General features: G+C 37.3%; 1 protein-coding gene across 1 annotated transcript in view; it reads right to left on the bottom strand.

Annotated features, from left to right (window-relative positions):
* trim71 (tripartite motif containing 71, E3 ubiquitin protein ligase) overlaps positions 1–19299 on the bottom strand; it is a 33304-nt gene extending 14005 nt beyond the window's left edge. Inside the window, exon 1 of the mRNA XM_084435280.1 lies at positions 17731–19299. Coding sequence (XP_084291406.1) covers positions 17731–18450 — 720 coding nt within the window. The 5' untranslated portion in view covers positions 18451–19299. The remainder of the gene's footprint in view (positions 1–17730) is intronic.
* Between the last annotated feature and the right edge of the window lie 676 nt (positions 19300–19975).

The raw sequence follows: 19975 nt of genomic DNA, 5'->3' as shown, positions 1-19975 counted from the left end.
TCTAATTACCTTTAGGAAAATAAATTAATAAAAATAATCTCAAATCCTAATAAAAAATTATAATCTCAAATCCAAATAAAAAAAAATTATCTAAAAAATGTAATATAGTATGTTTAAGATAATGCATTGGATAATCAATTCAGGATAATTTTCCTGAGATTAACAACTAAAAGCCAAAACCGTGTAATTGACCTGAACTCCATCTCACCCAAACAAATTCTTCACCTTCCTTAGAGTCAAGCTCAATGTCAGGTACAGTATTCCTTTTCAAACCCCACTAGACCGCCGTCCTGCAACCCAATGACTTTACCAAAGACCAGATCAAACGCTAATTATATCTCACTTGGCTATACGGCTGCAGCAGCTGCATGTAAATCTAGAGTCGTGATTCCACTCGAGTTACCTGCTCGTAAAAAGCGTGTCCCCTCTCTGTGGACCAGATGCTACAACTGCACTAGTGCGCACAGAGGGCACATGGAAGCACTTTTTGGGAAGAGGCTTTTCGGAGTGACTGGAATTAGCAGGAAGCAACAGAGAGGTGGTGGGAGGAAACCTTCCACCCAGGATTCCCATGTTCCGATGTCTTTTCTCACAGGCACAATGTGTAGCATAACTATATTAGCAGCAGCTGATGGATCCAGCGACTTTGCATTAAGGCCCCAATATAGTCACGGGGAAGATCTTTTTTGTTTTCCTCTCTGCTTGAAGTAGCATTTATATGAATATATAAATATGTGAGATGCATGCTTTCCTCTCAATTACACAATACTCACAGCGGTGAGAAAACCGTTAAGAAAGCATCTGATCATAGTGGCACTCCAGGTAAGTCAAGACATGTCACATTTATTTATATAGAACAATATACTATTTTAAATCAAGCAGGTTTATAGTATTAAACATGTTATAGTATTAAACATGAAAAAAACTAAAAAAACAATTCTACTACTATTTCTACTAAACAGCAGCTCTCCAGGTGTGTTCATATTTTACTTGCGTCTGACCTCGACGGACTGAATAAAAAGAAAATAACCCGAGAAGATTTCCATGTCAAAGAATGTGGAGCCGCAGAGCACACCTACCCTATTACGCAATCGGCACCGACCAAATGGTAGTTTGAAAGTTTACTTTGGAAAGCAGTTTCGAACTCCAAAAAATGACTCCAAACAAACTCTGTTTTGGCCTGATTTTGTTCAAAATAACTTCACACCAACTGTTAAGTCCAAAGTATAAAATTTAAACAGTTTTAATGGCGACCATATTTACTTATTTGCATCTTTAAAGGGAAATTGTTGTCCCCGGTGATGTGGAAAACAGCACGAGGGAATGGGATTTTCAATGGCTATGTGGCTGATGCATTTTTTCCTCTAGTGTTCTAAATCCACTGTAAAACACGGCTTCAAGGGGCTTACTGTTTTTATAAAACGGTTACTCCACAAAAATATTAATTTGAATATTAATTTTATTCATAAAATAAAACACCAGCAACAAGAAATATAACGTTGTAACACATTTATTCCCCCACCAAGCAATGTAGTTCCAAAGAGGTTGCTAAGCAACATGCAGCAACAAAGAATCACAAACAGTAGTTGCGCAGTAATACTAATGTAATGCGGTCAGTAATTTACAACGGCTTCGAACGCGGCTCAACGAATCAGAATCAAGGACCGGAACTATCTGTGTTATAAATACAGATGAACAACTCTCCTGTTGGTGGCTTCTTTACACTAAAACTGTTACTGTAAGGACTGGTATATGAATCTTTGACAAAGTACTCATGCTTCTTTTCCTGCCTATGCACTGACATCTATTATCTTCTATACTGGACTCAACTTTATCTTCCCCACCCCCATTGACTCTCTCTCAGGATTGGGGCCTCTTGTTGTGCCTGTGGCAACCACCAGTTTTCCTTTAAAACAGGTGTGGAAAGATAGAGTTTCCCTTCTCTGAGGTAAAACAAAAGAGCAAGTTAATTCCTCAGAAACAGAGAAGTGTCCTACTGAATGTAGGCTCTGATGAAGCTCCAATTTTGGTGAGCTTCATACATAATACATATATAATATATGAATTGTCTTTTTTTCTCCCTCAATAACTACTGGTTTTGTTGAGGAACATAAAGAATCAGGATCCTCTGACATCGTAAATAAATCAAAGTTTGACAACAAGGTGTGGGGGGGTAATCTCAACACAAAGATTATGTTGGATATTGGGTGGGCCTTCAGGTCAAAAAGGTTCACCACCAAATCTCCAGTTTTGACATTCTAATCCTTAGATATGGCTTAGGTCCCTCCTTAAATGTAATTTGTCTCCATTTTATTGCACACGAAGACAAAAATCACAAGTCAGAATCTCTTATGTAATACAACAGTCGCAATGTTGTAAGAAAGTATCTGCTGAATAGTGTTAATTTCGTTAAAAACCATGATGAAAAATGTTTTTCAATGGCCTTTTTTTTCTATGACTAAGATCATAAGAGGAGAATGATGAGACTACACTAACGTCACTAAATAATAACTGTGACTATCAATATGCAATATCGTTGACAAAAAAGACAAGCCTTAAAATGTAGTTAAAAAATAAAAACTTTACCAAAAACTCGTAGTTTTGCTGTATAGGCCTCAACTACGAGCTTTCATTCATTCTTTTTCTGCATGGTGTTTTACTTAATCTTTGCGATCTGGCAACCATGAACCTGGCAACCTAAAATACTCAAGACATTTAGGCCTGGTTTCACAGACAGGGTTTAGACTAAGCCAGGATTAGACCTTAGTTTAATTAGGACATTTAAGTAGATTTTATAAACGTGCCTTAGAAAAAAAAAAGAAAAAAAAAACATTACTGGTCAATTGTAATCATGATGCATGCATTAGAAACTACAAAAGTAAACAGTTGCAAAATGCATAAAGATCCCTATGAAGAAAATAAATGTATCTGAACAGATTCGCAATGCCTTGACCACATTGGAGCACACATGTGGGTTCACTTTAGCTTTATGGCATAACAGAACATGCCTGATCTGATTTTTTTTTTTTTTGTAAGTGATTGCCACGTTACTGCAGTATAATAAAAGACATTTATTGAGGTGTATCTTAATACTTTATGCATCAAAAAATAAAAATACTATGTAGCAGATCATGGTCCAAGTATCATAATATTGGATTGTGAATCTTAGTGATTTACACCTTCATCATGACCGAGCAACGTTCTTCGGTTGCAAAAAAAATGTTTGCAAGAAACTAAACCCAACTTTCCTTTGTTCTGGACCATGACAAAGTCCAGCTGAGGAAGAGGGATTACCCATGACGGACCTGTTTGACAGAACTACCATCATATCAAAAGCTAAAAAAAAAAAAAAAAGAAAAAAAAAACCCAGATGCATATGCTGTAAGAATGACAATATAACTTTCAAGATCAACAATTTTATAAAAATGCATTTTCAAATTATAACCACAATGTTTCCCATCTAAATATTTTTAGTTCAATTATATACACCAGCATTAAATTAGAATGACAGGCAATGGTAGGTTTAAAGTCAAGGCTAAAGGGCAAAACTTTGTTTAAAGACCACAGAGGACCACTCTAATTCAAGCACTATGAAGTAACCGTCAGGCAAACTTAAACTGCCCTCTGCTTTCCAATCTTTTTTTCTGGGAAGTCACACATCCCCTTTGAGGTTCTCTCTTTTCCCAAAACACACATGGACAAAATTTTCTCTCTCTCTACACACACAGAACCACATGGCCCTCCACCCTTCCACCCGCTGTGGGAGGTGTCTGCCCATTTAAATGACCTTACTGGCTGCTCATGAGGGGCAAAAACAAAATCAGCTGGGCCTCTGGCACATTGGATTCCGGAGTGCGCGTGTGAAGTGTTTTAGTGAAGCGTGAATGAGTTTGTACAGACATGCCGTGCAGGTGGCTGAGGCTTGGTCTGGTTTTACTAAATGAAGAGTTGTATTTCCTTTGCACTTTTAGTTGCCCATAAGAGAGGCTGGCACAACAATATATACCATTAGCATTGGCTGCGTCAACAGTTGAGCTTTGCTAACACGCAACCTCACATATAAACTAAATAATGAAAGCGCTGTATCAGGAATAGTGGACATGCTATAATGGCACTGGAATTGGATTACATCAATGAGATTATACTTTGAGTGACAAGCCTCAATCCTTCGTTGATGCTGGCCTTTCCACTTGTTTAAGTTTTAAGAGTGAAAGCATTAAACTGAAAATAACTTACTTGCCAGCAGCTGATCTCCAAAACAAAACTGATTTGAACAGCGGGTCTCATAAAAATAAAATAAAAATCTGCATTCAAACGTAGTCTGTATAAAAGGTGTATTGTGTTTGAACTGCTTTTGAGGATGGCTCAGGTTCATGATGCTGTCTGTTCCTGTCATGATTGTCAGCTCAATGACAAAACTGTTAAGTCGCACACATCCTGCTCCTCTCCAGCCGGTGCCGCTGCCAGATGGACCATGGCCATTTGACACTTATACATCCACATGCAGGCTTGCTATAACATGAACTATTACAGCAAATAGCCTAAGGTCTCCTTTACTCACTCTGTCACTACAGATTCTGTGGTTTAGTTTCGGTCATCAGTGTTCAGCTGCTATGGAAATCAACATCAACAACAATAACAACAACAACAACTCCGGCTGAGAACACTGCTCACTACACACACACTCATATCATAGACCTAAACGTGATGTCCGGAAGCTAGCTGGTTAAAGTACTCCTGTAGTCAATAACTTTGTCCCTTAAAACTCATCTTTGATCACCAAAATGACATATTTAAATGTTTTTCCTGTGAATTTTTTCATGCCTTAAAATAGCTTGAATGTAACACTTACTCTTGCTTCATTTCGTATGGGGATACATGAATATGCAAATGAGCTCCGCCTCCACTCACACCAGCTCAGAGATCCACTCGGTCAACTTTACAGTAGTAAACGCTGCACAATGGCAAATGGAAATACTGGTTTAATTCAGCCATATATGTTTGAACCAGAAACTGATTCAGAAGAAGAAGAGTGAATTGTACTCGCTCGTCTTCAAGTCGATGTGTCATAATGGTAATGCCTATTATGTATTGCTTTCTACAATGTCGGACACATAACAGTAATTAATATGAGCCTTTTGCTTGTTGCTATTGTGTTGCTAATAATACACACACACCATGTTCCTGTTCGCCATCTCAGAGTCAGACAGCTGCCTTCTAAAAATCATCAGAAACACATTGAACAACTCAGAAAGTCAGTGGAGAAAGGCATATAGTTCATTATAACATAATAATATACATAATCCACCTGCTATATTGCTAAATGTACCTGATTTTTCATATTTTCATAACCTGTCATCTCTTGAGACTCCCCTGCTTCACAGCATAGTAATGATGATATGCTAAAGCCCGCCCGCACGTTGACCTGACTGGTTACAAGGTAGTTTGTGACGTAAGAAACTTCAGCAATTTCAAGCAGCGTTTTTGAGACAGACTGTCTTTGGTTCACTGCTGTTTTAAGGTGAAAACACTCAGCAATTAGCCTGGAAATCCAGATCTAAATCTAAAAGATTAATGGTCTGGCGTCGACGAATGAAAATCGGCCAGCTCAAGGGGCGGCACCAAGCATGCATTTGAAAATCTCAATGCACGCAACTGGATAACACTACGACCAATCACAACAATAAACCCCATACGCTTAACGTTAGCTACCAGCGGAGCTAACTGGTAGATTATACTCTTACCGTATCCGGTCGGCAAAACAGCAAAAACGTCCTTCTTGCAAAGGAACGATTCGAGCGCAGTCTTCTGTTCCTGTTTTAGATAAAAAGCCAAGTCTAACTCGTTCATTGTAGCAGCCAAAGCCGTTTCAAACAACTGAGGGTTGTTCCATAAAACAAGATTAGAATACAAGCCAGGCTTATTTTGGTTAGTCAGACTTATGGTCGGTTGATTCGGTTTCATAAAGCAAACTTAAAATAGTTCGAACTCAGTTACTCTGGCAACTTATGCTGGGAAACTAGCCTGGTCCAGGTCAGGCTTAGCCTCAGTTGTTACACAGATCCTCTAACACTGACCAATTCATACACAATATATATTATCCAGGTTTTATTTACTGGCTGAATGTTTTGTGCCCAAGATTTAATTAGATAGTTTTAAAGATTTACATACATTTCTCTCTGGTTTTATTTGGCAGCTGTAGTACATTTTTATGGTTATTAGAAGAACATTAGAACATTACAATCTAAAACAAATTTAAAAAAAGCTTATTAAAACAGATGTTAAAATCACAAAATGTTTAATAATTACAAAAGCACAGACTACATTTCAACTGGTAAGATGAATCTGAGCTTAGTAATTGGCTATATTAGCCTACACTTGATTTACCCCATTACAATAGTCCCTTTACAGTTATTTCTATCATAAAAAATACATTTGTAGGTTTAAAATTCTAAATAAGGCACATCTAATGTCCAACAACAAATGAAGAGTTCAGATGCAAAAGCCTCTAAGTGCCATCTGAAATGTTCTTCTTGAATGATCATTTTTATCAAGCTTGTATATTTAAGTTCAGTAATTTCACTTAAATAGCAATGAAAATGACCTATTAATTGTCATTTAAGTGAAATTACTGAACTTAAATATACGAGCTTGATAAAAATGATCATTCTAGAAGAAAATTTCAGATGGCACTTATGGCGCTTTTCCACTGCATGGTACGGTACGGCTCGGTTCGGTACGGCACGCTTTGGCGCTTTTCCACTGCATGGTACGGTACGGCTCGGTTCGGTACGGCTCACTTATGGCGCATTTCCACTGCATGGTACGGTACGGTACGGCTCGCTTTAAATGGTACCACCTCTGTTGAGGTTCCAAGCGTACCGTACCGATACTAAAATGTGACGTGAAAACACTGAAGATCACTGATTGGTCAGACAGAATCGTCACTACCAGTGTCATTGTATTTGCGACACGAGACCATGCACGAGACAAACCCGCTAGATTTAAATAGCCAGTAGACAACAGCCAACGCTGTAGTTTCTGAGGGCACACACACACATATGTGTGTGTGTGTGTGTGTGTGTGTGTGTGTGTGTGTGTGTGTGTGTGTGTGTGTGTGTGTGTGTGTGTGTGTGTGTGTGTGTATATATATATATATATATATATATATATATATATATATATATTTATTTATTATTAATAAATGAGCAAAACTTGGCCACAAAATATTTAATATTCAATTATTTTAATGATCACAATTAAAGTTTTAATTTTATTAAATTGAACAGCGCAAAATTCAGCATTCAATCAAATATTCAAAAAGACTTAATAATAATGTTATTTCTCTCTATAGGCGCGTTTACTACGAATATGGAGATCGTCAACTTCATCTTTGCCAGACACTGACAGAAAACACTATATAAATAAAAATCAGTGCACGCGTCCCCGGATTTACAAACGCACATCTTGCTTGTTGCACACACATTATGTCGAAATAACGAGATATTATGTTGAAATAACATTATTATTAAGTCTTTTTGAATATTTGATTGAATGCTGAATTTTGGCTTGTTCAATTTAATAAAATTAGGCCTATATATAGCCTATATATAGGCTATACTATTAATAAATGAGCAAAACTTGGCCACAAAATATTTAATATTCAATTAGGCTATTTTAATGATCACAATTAAAGTTTTAATTTTATTAAAACGCGTGCACTGATTTTTATTTATAAAATAGTGTTTTCTGTCTGTGCATGGCAAAGATGAAGTTGACGATCGCCATATTCGTAGTAAACGCGCCTATAGAGAGAAATGCACATAATGGATTGCATAAGAGAGTAGCCTATTTCTTTTTGTTTTGAATTATTTCGTTTAAAGACATTTCAAGCTTTGTGTATTTGAGGATGAGATGCGCTCCAGTTAACGTACAATGCAAGTGCCGCTCGGGCGCCTCAATGGTTGTCTATTTTGCATCTTATTCAATCCAGGCAATTGTTTGATGAAAAAATTATTAAAATTAAGATACAATTTATACAAAACGAAATTCACTTTAAAGAAATGTTTTCTACAAAACAAAACTTAATGAAGTGGTCAAAATTATGTCTGACTCGCTCCATGTCTCTCTACTCGTGCTGTTCACTTTTCATAATCAACAGATGGAAAAAAATAACATAACATTAACTAAATGAGCTTTTTTAATGGCAGTAGGCTAAAACAGTAGGCTACATTAGGCCTAGACTCTATTTGTAAAGATTGCTGCACATTCATTTAATTCTGAATTTTGCACACACAAGTTGAAAGGCATTTGTTCAAATCAAGTTCACGGATAATTGTGCGTGCATTTATTAATCATTATGATACTAAAATCATAAAGTAGGCTATGCTATGTACAAAAAATCAGATGAGCCCAGAATATGAACGCAACGTTTAATTACACGTTAAGAATTTTCCTTCCATATAGTAAACCATTATAAGAACGTTTAATTTAATTTAAAAACATCCACATGCCGAGAATCAAGAGCACCATCCCCTGTGTTGTGCGTTTGAAATGTGGCGCGTTTACGATGATGTCATGGCAGTAGAGGCGGCAACTATAATGATCAGTCCCACCCAGTTTGAAGCGGTACTAACTGCAATGGAAAAGCAACCGAGCTAAAGCGAAACGAACCGTGCCGTACCGAGTCGAGTCGTACCACGCAGTGGAAAAGCGAAGCGAGCCGAACCGTTCCGCGCCGAGTCGAACCGTACCGAGCCGAACCGTGCCGTACCATGCAGTGGAAAAGCGCCATTAGAGGCTTTTGCATCTGAACTCTTCAAATATTGTAGCATTATGTACTTTATGTCTTTCAATTCAAACACATTTAACAATTATACAAATAGTTATTTAGTTAATGTAGGCTAATATGTATTCGTTTATTTTATGGAATATTCTTTAATTTTTAGAGTTGCACATATCTTTTCATAATGTATACTTTTGCTCTTAATTTCACATTATCCTCTCCATAATGTACTGCATAAACTAAATCTAACCAAACATTCTTGCTTTCTACAATTATTGCTTTAAAAGCTGTAATTCTCAGCATTCTAAATAAGCATAAGTCATACATACTTATGTAAGTAGCTTAGGTCCTAAACCCAAAACTATATTTTGTATCTTAATTATATTTGGTTTCTTAAAATTCTTACCTGAATTACTTCTGTTCAATTTTTTTTATTATTTTAAGTATAAAATATATGAGTGTAATGAGCTATAAGTTCACTGCAACTTATCCAACACCCTAAAGAAATTATTATAATTAGAAGATATTTCTGGTGTTATAAAATATCGCACAGCCTATTAATTTTCCAAGCAAAATGTATATATATATATTGGTCAGAATTATTGCGCTCCTATTTGGCGCGCATGCGCGCAGCAGTGCTCATTCAGTGTGAAGTTTAGCAGCAAAATAGAAATATTTGCACGACTTTAAGATTTACAGATGGAGAATATTCCTGTGAAATGTAAGTTTTGCAAACACCATGTCTCAAACGCATAAAACAGCACAAAATATACGCTGTTTGATGGTGGATCGATTTGATCTATGATCGACCTCTAGGGCTGCTTAAGAAACGCGTGCACACGCAGTTATCTAGACTAGATAAACCTGGATCAAATCTGCTCAAATCAGCTCAGATCGAGGGGCATATTTAATGAGCATTATTACTCGACACCAGAGTAACTCGCTGAGCAAATTCAACTTGTGCTCTCGCGAGAACTCTGGATTACCAGGGTACTCAGCAATGGTACTGACTTATGAATGTGCCGTGTATCAGCTGCTTTGACGCGATTATCAGATTAACGTGTGCGTATGGCTCCACGGCCTCCCGAGAGTCTGACCTTGCATAGTGTACGAGTGTATGTCACTAAGATCTGATGTGCTGTTCTGGATCTGATGAGTGGATGTGTTTGCATTGGTGATGTAACTTCTTTAAAAAAGGGAAACATTTTGTGTGCATGAGTACATTGCATTGTTGACTACTATTGTGAAACAGTAAGTATGAACAGTTAAAGTGTTGTGTAATGACAATGTGTGGAGAACTGAAGTGATCAGTGAACAAGATGGATTAAGTTCGCTACTCTGGTCTCGTGTGCTTCATTGCTTAACATTCTCCTATGTGTACAAATATGAAATAGTGAATGAGACCCAATGAGCTGTCTTCAACTGGTGTGCTGCCACTGGTACATGGAAAACATAACATAGGCCAATAAATTCAAAAATCAACTCCAAGTACAGGTTTTCTATTGACATTCATTGCCCTTAATTCTACACACTTCCTAAATATTTATTTTAATTAGCCTTATTAGGTTTGTTTTATTTACTCCTGTATTTTTTGTTACATTTCTTTACTTAAAAACGAATATATTATACATTTATTTTGCCTTTTTTATGACAGGACACAACTGGCTAAACGTTCTCAGATGGACAGCAGTAAGCATTAATAAGCAGTAATTTAAGTTTTGTTGAGGCAAAAGTCATAGTTAATAGTGAGAATTGGACCCGAATCTAAAGTGTATGTATATAATATACACAACTGTATTTGTTCTCCCTGTGGCAGTATGCAGATCATAAAATGAATCAAAGTTGAAGTCCTGTACCCACAAATAATAAAAAGACCTCTAGACCCATCACTATCTCAAAACATAGTCGGCATACCATAACAGCTTCTTTGATGAGCTGCCAGAGGTTTCTTATTGAAAATTATGAAAGTGCTTCCATGTGGCATTGCTGGTATGTATTCTATGGAAATGGGGAGAAGAAACTCCATCTGGACAGCCGTCTAACCCCTCAAAGCTCACGCCGGCACACACAAATCCAAGCAGACCCACTTTCCACATACGCAAGTAGAAATGTCAGAGGTGAAGGGTGAACAGCTGTAATGATGATGTCAGACTTGGAAAGGCCCTTGAATTGCTTGCGTTAGAATGCATCACTGTCCAGTGCCACGCGCTACTGTATTTCAGGATGGCATTTCCAGCGTCTCCATGAATGAAGCAATAAATTCAACGAGCTCACATACCGGCCAATACCATCTCAGGCTCATAAAATTCATCTGCTGCCCAATGGATGGACTGGCCATGACACCAAATGGTCTGTTTGTTGTCTCAACATGACAAATGGCCTGCTACATAACTCTTAATAAAAAATATTGCTGTTTGAGCCTTGAAATAAAACAGCTGAAGTCTAGACGGAGAAGTGGGTCGTCTGGTAAAATTTGCTGCGGACTGTTTTGACTGGTGGAATTACTAAAAGTTTCCACTGTGTGCACTCCCTTTCTCCATCCTGACTGGCTACATCTGTCTTTCTTCCTCTAACAGCATTAAATGTTCAGACATATGTTGCTCTTTCACTGCATCCTGCTTTACAGCTCTGGGCAGAGCCTCTGGCCAGACACTTTTAAAATGCTTTCATGAAGGGCTTGGGGGAGGATGGAACGTAGTAAGCCATGTTAAAACCATGTGTGAAGATCTTTCTCTTAAAGATGCTCTTTATAAAACTGTACGGACTAGAAACGCGAGAGTGTTTTTGACTACAAATGGGAAAATATATAGAGGAAGTCTTATAGATAGCTAGATGTTGTATCAGTGAGGAATCTACTGCATAATCTGCTGACGCACATTCCTTTTAAGTGTTGCCTCAGTAGTAGGAAAACCCACTCTGCAAACTCCTCTTAACCCCTGAAAGACTCTTGCATATGGCTTGCGTCTTGGTTCCAGAGAGTCCAGTTCGTTTTAGGAGTGGACCACCAGATTCTACAGCAAAGCACTGAGATGAGTTCAAATGAAAATGGTAAAAAAAAAAAAAAAAAAACACAAGGTAATGGAGTTCCTGAGACAGGAATTAAACACAACGTGTTCTAGATCAGTGCAATAAAACATTGATGGGTTACATATGGGCCTTTCTGTATCACAGTTAAATTTGGTCATTTTTACAGCTGAGAGAGTCAGTCATAATTTGTGTATAAATTGGCAATTTTTCCATTGCCTTTGTTACTAGTTAAAAAAAATATCTTATTACCATCAATGATAAAAACAATTGTGCTCCTAAAAACATGATATATTTCCTTTATGAATGGAACAGATTTTTTTTTTTATTGAAATAGAAAACTTTAGTTTACACTTTCACTTTACAGAAACTTTACTGTCACTTTCGATTCATTTAATGCATCCTTGCTGAATAAAAGTATTCATTTAAATTCTTTAACTTCTGAACATATCAAAAAAGAAAAAGTTTGAAGAGTGTTGCTCAGCTAAGAGACACGTTAGTTTTACACAACCATACTTTTGATTCTAATATTTTCTCATTGATCAACTTTCAGCACAGGCCAAAAGCAAAGAATGATCACATATGGAAACATGAAAGATGTCCAGCCAATCAACTCATCCTTAGCTCCAGTGACTCAGTGTTGGGAACTAAACTAAAGGCAAAGGAATCTGCATTCATGTCACAAAAATGATGGATAGTTCACATAAGAGGAGCAGGGAAGGGGTTGGTCTCTATGGTACTTCATTGACCCAACTAATCCCACATAGAATCCATTTTGGCTATTTGGGATGACCCCTAACCTAGAGCCTTAAGCGAAAGAAGACAACAAGCTTTCAGATATGCTTTCCCATGCTTACCATGCTTCCACTAACCAAGAGCAGGCAGTCAACATATAGCACAAACTAAGTACTATTCTGAACATCCTATGATTTAAAGCCTCAGTTTTCACCCTGACACTACATTCATTTATGAACAACAATTTGGGACATATACTTGCACATACTGACTTCATCGTAGGCTGGCAGATTATGTATAGTGCTTTTTTCAGTAAGAAGTTTGTTTTTGTGGCATGAATAAAAAAATATATGAAAAAGAATACAGATCCCTCTCTCTTCCCATTTACACTGTTTTTTCCCCCCCACCTAAACACCTAAACTCAAACTCACTGACCGCACTTTGTTCATTCTGGAAGTGAACTTTTGCCTGTATACTAGTAATTCGATTTTAGACGACTTGAATGAGATCCTGTGTTCATAACCTATAAGATGTCCGAGGCTACGTTTTTATGGATGTCAATGAGGAGAAGCTTCAATACACTGAATTCTGTTCACTGACTTTGAAAAAACAGCTGATCACTTTATGAAATGACAGTCTGTCCAGATCTTCAATGCGTTTATCATTAAACATTCACTTTGGAGTGAGCTATATTCGGAAATTACAATGAAATAAATGTTTTATAAGAGAAGTCACAAGAAATTGTTTTTAATACAATTTTATTTTACATGGTAATTTACACCGCAAATAACGATTGACTGTTGTAAACCTGAAAGTCTTTCAATGATTCCGTTTCAGATTTAATACTAATATTTAAATCCAAGCAGCCATTTTGATAATCTGGTTTATTTCTGATTTTTTTGTTCTGGCTAGTTGAAGTTCTGTATGGCCAGTAACTTAATTTAGTGGCCAGATTGGCTGGTGAGTGAAAAACTTATATTATTGGGTCATAATTTTCATGGAAAATTATCAGAATGAAATACAAACATTTAAAAATATGTTCTTACAATCAACATATTTTGTTCATTTTCGCTACTTAAAACATTTTTATCTGATTGAGATGAATGGGACATGCTGACAGCTTTCTCCAGATATATTAGACCTTGTTAAAAGGATAGTTCACCCAAAAATGAAAATGCTGTCATCATTTGAGAGTTTCTTTGTTCTGTTGAACACAAAAGAAGATATTTTGAAGAATGTTGGTAACAAAATGGTTTCTTTCCATTTGTTTGGTTACCAACATTATTCAAAATATCTTCTTTTGCATTCAACAGAACAAAGCAACTCATACAGGTTTAAAACAACATCATGGTGTGTAAATGATGACGGAATTCTCATTTAGTCATTTATGCCTTGAGTGAATGTAAATGGGTGAGACAAAAAAAAAAAAAGACATGAAATGTAGCCTATTGCATCTGGGGCATTAGGCTTGCAGTGTAAATGCATCCTAATAGACCAGTACTTTACGCAACAAAAGGAGTCGATAGTGCAAACTGGACAGTGCATGAATAATGCAAAGGCAATTACTTTCAAACAAAGAGATGGACACCATTAGTCCTTCCATTAATTAAAGAGGCGAACATGAGGATTTTAGATCGGGTTTCAGCATATTCAGCATATGAGCGCAAAATGTTTCACATCTGCAGACTTACGATTCAAAAATATTAAAAAGCCTTCCTATTTCATTGTGTAAATAGGTCTAAGTAAAAGAGCAGATGTCATGATGGCTGAAGGCGCTTTTAAAATGTAAACTCTAAATCGCTTCAGGAGAAGGATGGGGCTGGGTGTTACCCACCAGCCCAGTGCGCTTACACACACTACTGTTTGACCTTTGACCAGGAGGATTTCTTCATCGTAAAACACACACACACACAGAAACAGGAATGTAAAAAGCATCTAATGGCCAGGTCGGTACACTCTAACCAAACCAACCAGACAGAGATGTAGACAATGATTAAGAATCCCACTGGTCTCCCAGGTGGCTTCTGGGAACTGATGTCATAGCATTCCATAGACAGCCTCAGAACAAGAGCTTTAACTCCACTCTCTACAGAAATCATTACTACACACAAACACACACTGCTCTATATTCCTCTTCCATAAACAGCACATATGCATCTAAGAAGCCAACAACATGCCACATAAATCTATAGGCTCTATCTCAATTTTGCATTTAAGTTTATCCTAAGAGAAATTATTGCTGGAAAATATGGCCTTGGCCACCGAGATCACTTCATGCTCAGTAGGCTACGGATAAAACACTGAATTAAGTCATGTTATTAGTCATGAGTTAGGCACTAAATCACAGTTAATTTGATCATAATGTCAGAGGAACATGAATAAGCTATGCTGTTTACGGCTCAGCGAAACCAGAGTCCTGCTGTGTGGATGCGGATATGGAGGCTGAAGGACGGTGTGGTGTGTTTCTGGCTGGTCCAGTGCAGTGCATTGTGGACAATATGTGAGGAAAGCAGGATGAGTGCTCAACACACAGCTGACGTCACCGGGATACAGATATTAACATACTATTAAAAACTCCCAGCACATGGAGAAAATACACGTGATGAATTTATGTAGGCTAATTTTGCAGACAAACAAACCAAAAAAATAAAAGAAAGTTGAAAAATAATCTATGACTTACGAAATATATTCAATGAGAAACATGGCATACTGAATATTAATAATACTTATTTTGTTCATGTTGTCATTTTTTTGTAATTAACTGAAAACAAGGAACTCCTGCACACGATCAGTACTTGCAAATGAGTATCAATTTTTATTAGCAAAGTTTCGGTCTCACGACCTTCATCAGGCATATCAAAAATGCTGGCAGTGGCTAGCAACTTTTTAAAAAAATGAAAAAACGCTGGCGGGGACAGAGTTAATTCGATTTTTAAAAAAAAACATTTATTATGTGTACACGGATATTAATTTGAGACCAATTAGGTCAGAAATTAACATTGCATTAATAAATATAATAACATGTACTAATCATATAAATTAATTTAAATTCATAATGATAATTTTTATTGTAATCTTATGATAATTCGTTTTTTTTAAAATAAAAAAAGTTGCATTAATAAATAATATAACGTGTTAATCATTTAAATTAACCATTTAAATTCATCATGATTATGTATTTATTATTGAAATCTCATGATGATTAGTTTTTTTTAAAGCTGAAATTATATTATCTAAAAAAAAAATGTTTTTATTTAAATAATAAATTTAAATCTAAACTTAAATTTACATTCTACATTTCTGTATACTGTACACAAATCTTTCAGTGGTAAAAAAACAATTCAGCATGAAACATACACATTATATATATATATATATATATATATAAAATACATACATATACACACACACACACTGCATTATACATGCATGCTAAATTATTACTACATGATACATCCCTTCATTGAAAACGCCTGTATTACCTAACAAAACACCTGTGAAAAATTATTTCCAAATTCAAATATGTATGTTTCTCATTGAATTATTGTTGAGAACACCAGGACTCTACTAGCTAAACACTCTGGGTTCTCTAGGCCAATGTGAAGTCCAGTGCAAAGGCCACAGGTAAAAACAGTGAGAATTGATATGCCTGTGTCCTGTGACGTTCATGCAGCACTGGGCAACTATACACTGCTCAAACAGAGACCATGTCCCATATTAAAAAAATCTGGAGGAAAAAAAGTGAGAGCTCTCACATCAATCTAGAAAACATATGGACGCCTGAAGCTATAATATACGCAGCTGCTCTGCATATTGCTTAGGAATCCATACCACTGGTAAGAAATATAAAGTGCTGGGATTTCTAGAAAGCATTATGACAGGGTGATCAAAGTCTGAAAGACTAACTTCCAACATGAAAAGGGCCTGTTATTTAAAACCTTCAAACAGATGCATGGTCAGGAATTCTTGAAATGACAAGGACCTTTTAAAAACAGATATGAAGCCTTTGAACTGATACATAAATGGAGATGATCAGTGTTTGAAGTGATATTCACAAGTGTGTACTTCAATACCGTTAAGACTTGTGGTTTGCATAAATAAAGTTAATCATAAGTAACTTATGACACAACAGCTTTTCACTATCGAGTTAGAAATACACATTTTACGCTTAACACCCAACAACCCTAGATATACATTCGAAACCATTTAGATCAGAAAATAGCTGCATAAATAAATGTAAGCGTAAATGAATCAGTAACGCTTTAAAACAAGGTCTCATGTATAACATTAATGTATTAACATGAACTAACAATGAGCAATGCATTTGTTACAGCATTTATTAATCTCAGTTAACGTTAATACAAATACAGCTGATCATTGTTCATATCAGTTCACAGTGCATTAATGTTAACAAATATATAATAAAAAAATAATTAATATGTACTAATGAAACCTTATCGTGAAGTGTTACCAATTAATCATTGACATTAATAATTTGAAATTATTTAAATTCATAATGATTTTGTTTTTATTATTATTTATTATCTAGCCAAACTACATATTTAAAAAAAGATGAGATTATACTAAAATAAATATCTTTAAATTTAAATGTTTCCAGTATGCAGAAATGAATTGAATTTAAATCAGCTTTAAGATATTATATAAGCAACTTAAAGCTCAATTCATTTCTTCATACAAGATCGAAACACTTGCATTTTTAGTGGTAAAAAAAATAAATTGTATGACCTAATCTCTATTATCTGTCTTCAGAATTCTATCAATAACAATTTTAGCAATAAGCTCCACAAAACATGCTTGTAACCTCCAAAGAGATTTTAGATGACATAACCCCCAGATTAGTGGTCAATCAATATGAGTTTTTTTTTTTTTTAACGGTTCACTTTAAATTATGCCATATGATCCCCTAAATCTTGAATAAATCATTGACCGCAAAGTTGTACATCAATGACAACATTTTAATAGATCTGACTGTAAATATTAAAAGAACCAATATAGCAGATGATTTTATCCAAAGCACTTATGCAGTGAATGTGTGGAAACATCAGTGATGGTTCTTGGTCCAACCCTTGTGAGGTTCGAACCTACAACCGTGCAGTGAGCAGCTCAGATCTTTAACCACAAGACAAAATAATCGGAACGTGCAGTGAATTGTAGATCAAACTCACCGCGTTTTCATGTTGCTGGCAGAACTCCACCCTCTCCTGGAACACATTCAGCATGGAGAAGCTGTTATGGAAGGACTGGGAGATGTTGACTGGGGTGTTGGAGTTGATGGTGCGGTTGGCCAGGTGTAAGCTCTCCATCAGCCCCTCGATGAAGTGGTCTTTGGTGAGTCGGACCCTCTGGTGGGCCCGCACGCAGTTATCGCACAGGTACTCCTGGCAGTCCAGGCAGTGAGAGGTGGCGGGGTTCCCCTCATCACACGAGCTGCACTGAGGGTCCGAGAGGTGCTGGGGTCTCAGAAGACCACCATGATGGACCACCGATGAAGACCGCCCGTTCTTGCCCTGTTCCTCAGCAGAGACCACCACATCCAGGAGGTTGCTGAACAGAAAGTTGGAGGAGGGCAGCGCGTCCACGCCTGATTCCGACAAAGACACTTTTTGGTCGCATGTGGGGCATCTGAGCTTCAGAGGGTCACCGGGGCTCCGGTGGCCCTCCAGGCATTGCCTGCAGAAGGCGTGCAGACAGGGCAGGACGTGCAGTCTCCTGGTGGATGAGGTAGATGAGGAGTTGGAGGTCTGTGAGGAAGAGGAGGAGGTAGATGAATTGGAGGAGATCGGAGCAGAGCAGCCGCACAGCTCCTTGCACAGCGGACATGTTTGCAGGTCGGAGTCTGGGAAAGACGCCATTTGTGCAGAGGACCACAGAATAACTTCACACATAAAGACGCGTTAAGACACACGAAGGCTGCCGAAATGGTTCCCTGATCAATTCAAAGCAAGTAATGCAGATCATAGAGTGTACATGCCGCACTGTGAGCTACATTCAACGACACTTGATATATACATTCCCGTTTGATACATTTAGATTGAATTGGGCGCTCTGGTTTTGTTGCCGCTCGCAGAACAAACTCTATACGCAACTTCTCGAGTGCACTTTAACCATTTGGAAAGCAAGTGTCATTCTGAGGCCTTATAATCCCTCGTTGTGGGGCATTAACATTGTTGCGAAACATGAAATCCGCTGCGAGGTCCCTGCTCCGATCCTCCCCCACCGCCGCATGACGAGGGGCCAAACGCGCTCGATACACTGTCAGTTTTTCTCTTTCCAAACGCAAATATGTCCGTTTTCCATGAACGCGCTTTAGTCTACCATCTGCGCGTCATTATTCTCGTTTCGCGCTTGCGCGAGCCGCAACTGAATAATTCAAAGTATGTCCCATGTAGCTCGTTAGCACGGAGCGCCCCTCAAAATCCTGTTACTGTGATGAGGCTGAAGGTGAAAAAGCCCCTTTAACTTCTCCGAGTCCGCTAACAGTAACAGTTTGGCGAGGGGAATAAAGTAACCATTCAACCTTTGGTTTCCACTCGTTCCCGAGGTTTCAAATGCAAATGCCCATATTCGTCTCGCGTTTGCAGCGCAAAACAAACGCTCTCTCCCCGCGTGCCGCTTCAATACGCATTCATTTTCTTTGGGAATGACGCTCGCGCGTACGACAATTCTACAGCGCGTGACCATCAAGAGAACGCGTCCGTACTAAAAAAGCCCAGCGCACACTTCCGCCTGAGAACACTTTAGAGGGGCGGGGTTTGTGTTGCGAGGGGGCGGGGTTAGGCATGGCATTGACTAATAAAATAGTAGCCTACATATTCAGTGACCAAAAAATAGATTTTTTCTTTTGAATGGCCAGCAGAATACCTGGTGCTCAAAGAGACTAATTATAAGATCTTATTTAGGATTTATCCTGTAGTGTTTTGTTTTGTCTGTTGTTGTTTTTATAGAAGAGATTTCGTTGTTGTTTTTTTTACATGGATCCTTGCGTCTTTTGCTCTAGTTTTATGTATCTGCGCATGCGGAAAAACGCAGACCCTCTTTCAGTTCATTTTTTTGTATTACGTATTTTAAGAAACAACAGAAAGACCAAAGCTTATGTTTCTCTGTGTCAAAATATCTATTGTAGGCTATTCTATTGCAGCCATGTTTGTCATCCCATGCTATGTTCCTGCATGTGTCTTGCTCATGCCTTTAAAAATGTGAATAGGTTCCTTTGCTAAATGTAACTGTTTGACTGATGGTAATTTCAGCTAGTTGTCAAAACAACATTTTCATTTTCATTTAGGTAAATTTGATATAGGCTTCTAAAATACCAAAACCTGATATAAAAATCAATACAATCTTTACATATTATTAAAATGGCAACTACTAAAAATGACAAAATTACTAAATAGTAATTAAAGGCTATGTGAA

This window comes from Rutilus rutilus (assembly GCF_951802725.1).
Source record: "Rutilus rutilus genome assembly, chromosome: 17".
Taxonomy (NCBI): Eukaryota; Metazoa; Chordata; class Actinopteri; order Cypriniformes; family Leuciscidae; genus Rutilus; species Rutilus rutilus.
The sequence above is the reverse complement of the archived record's forward strand: the minus strand, read 5'-3'. Positions and strand labels throughout refer to the sequence as shown.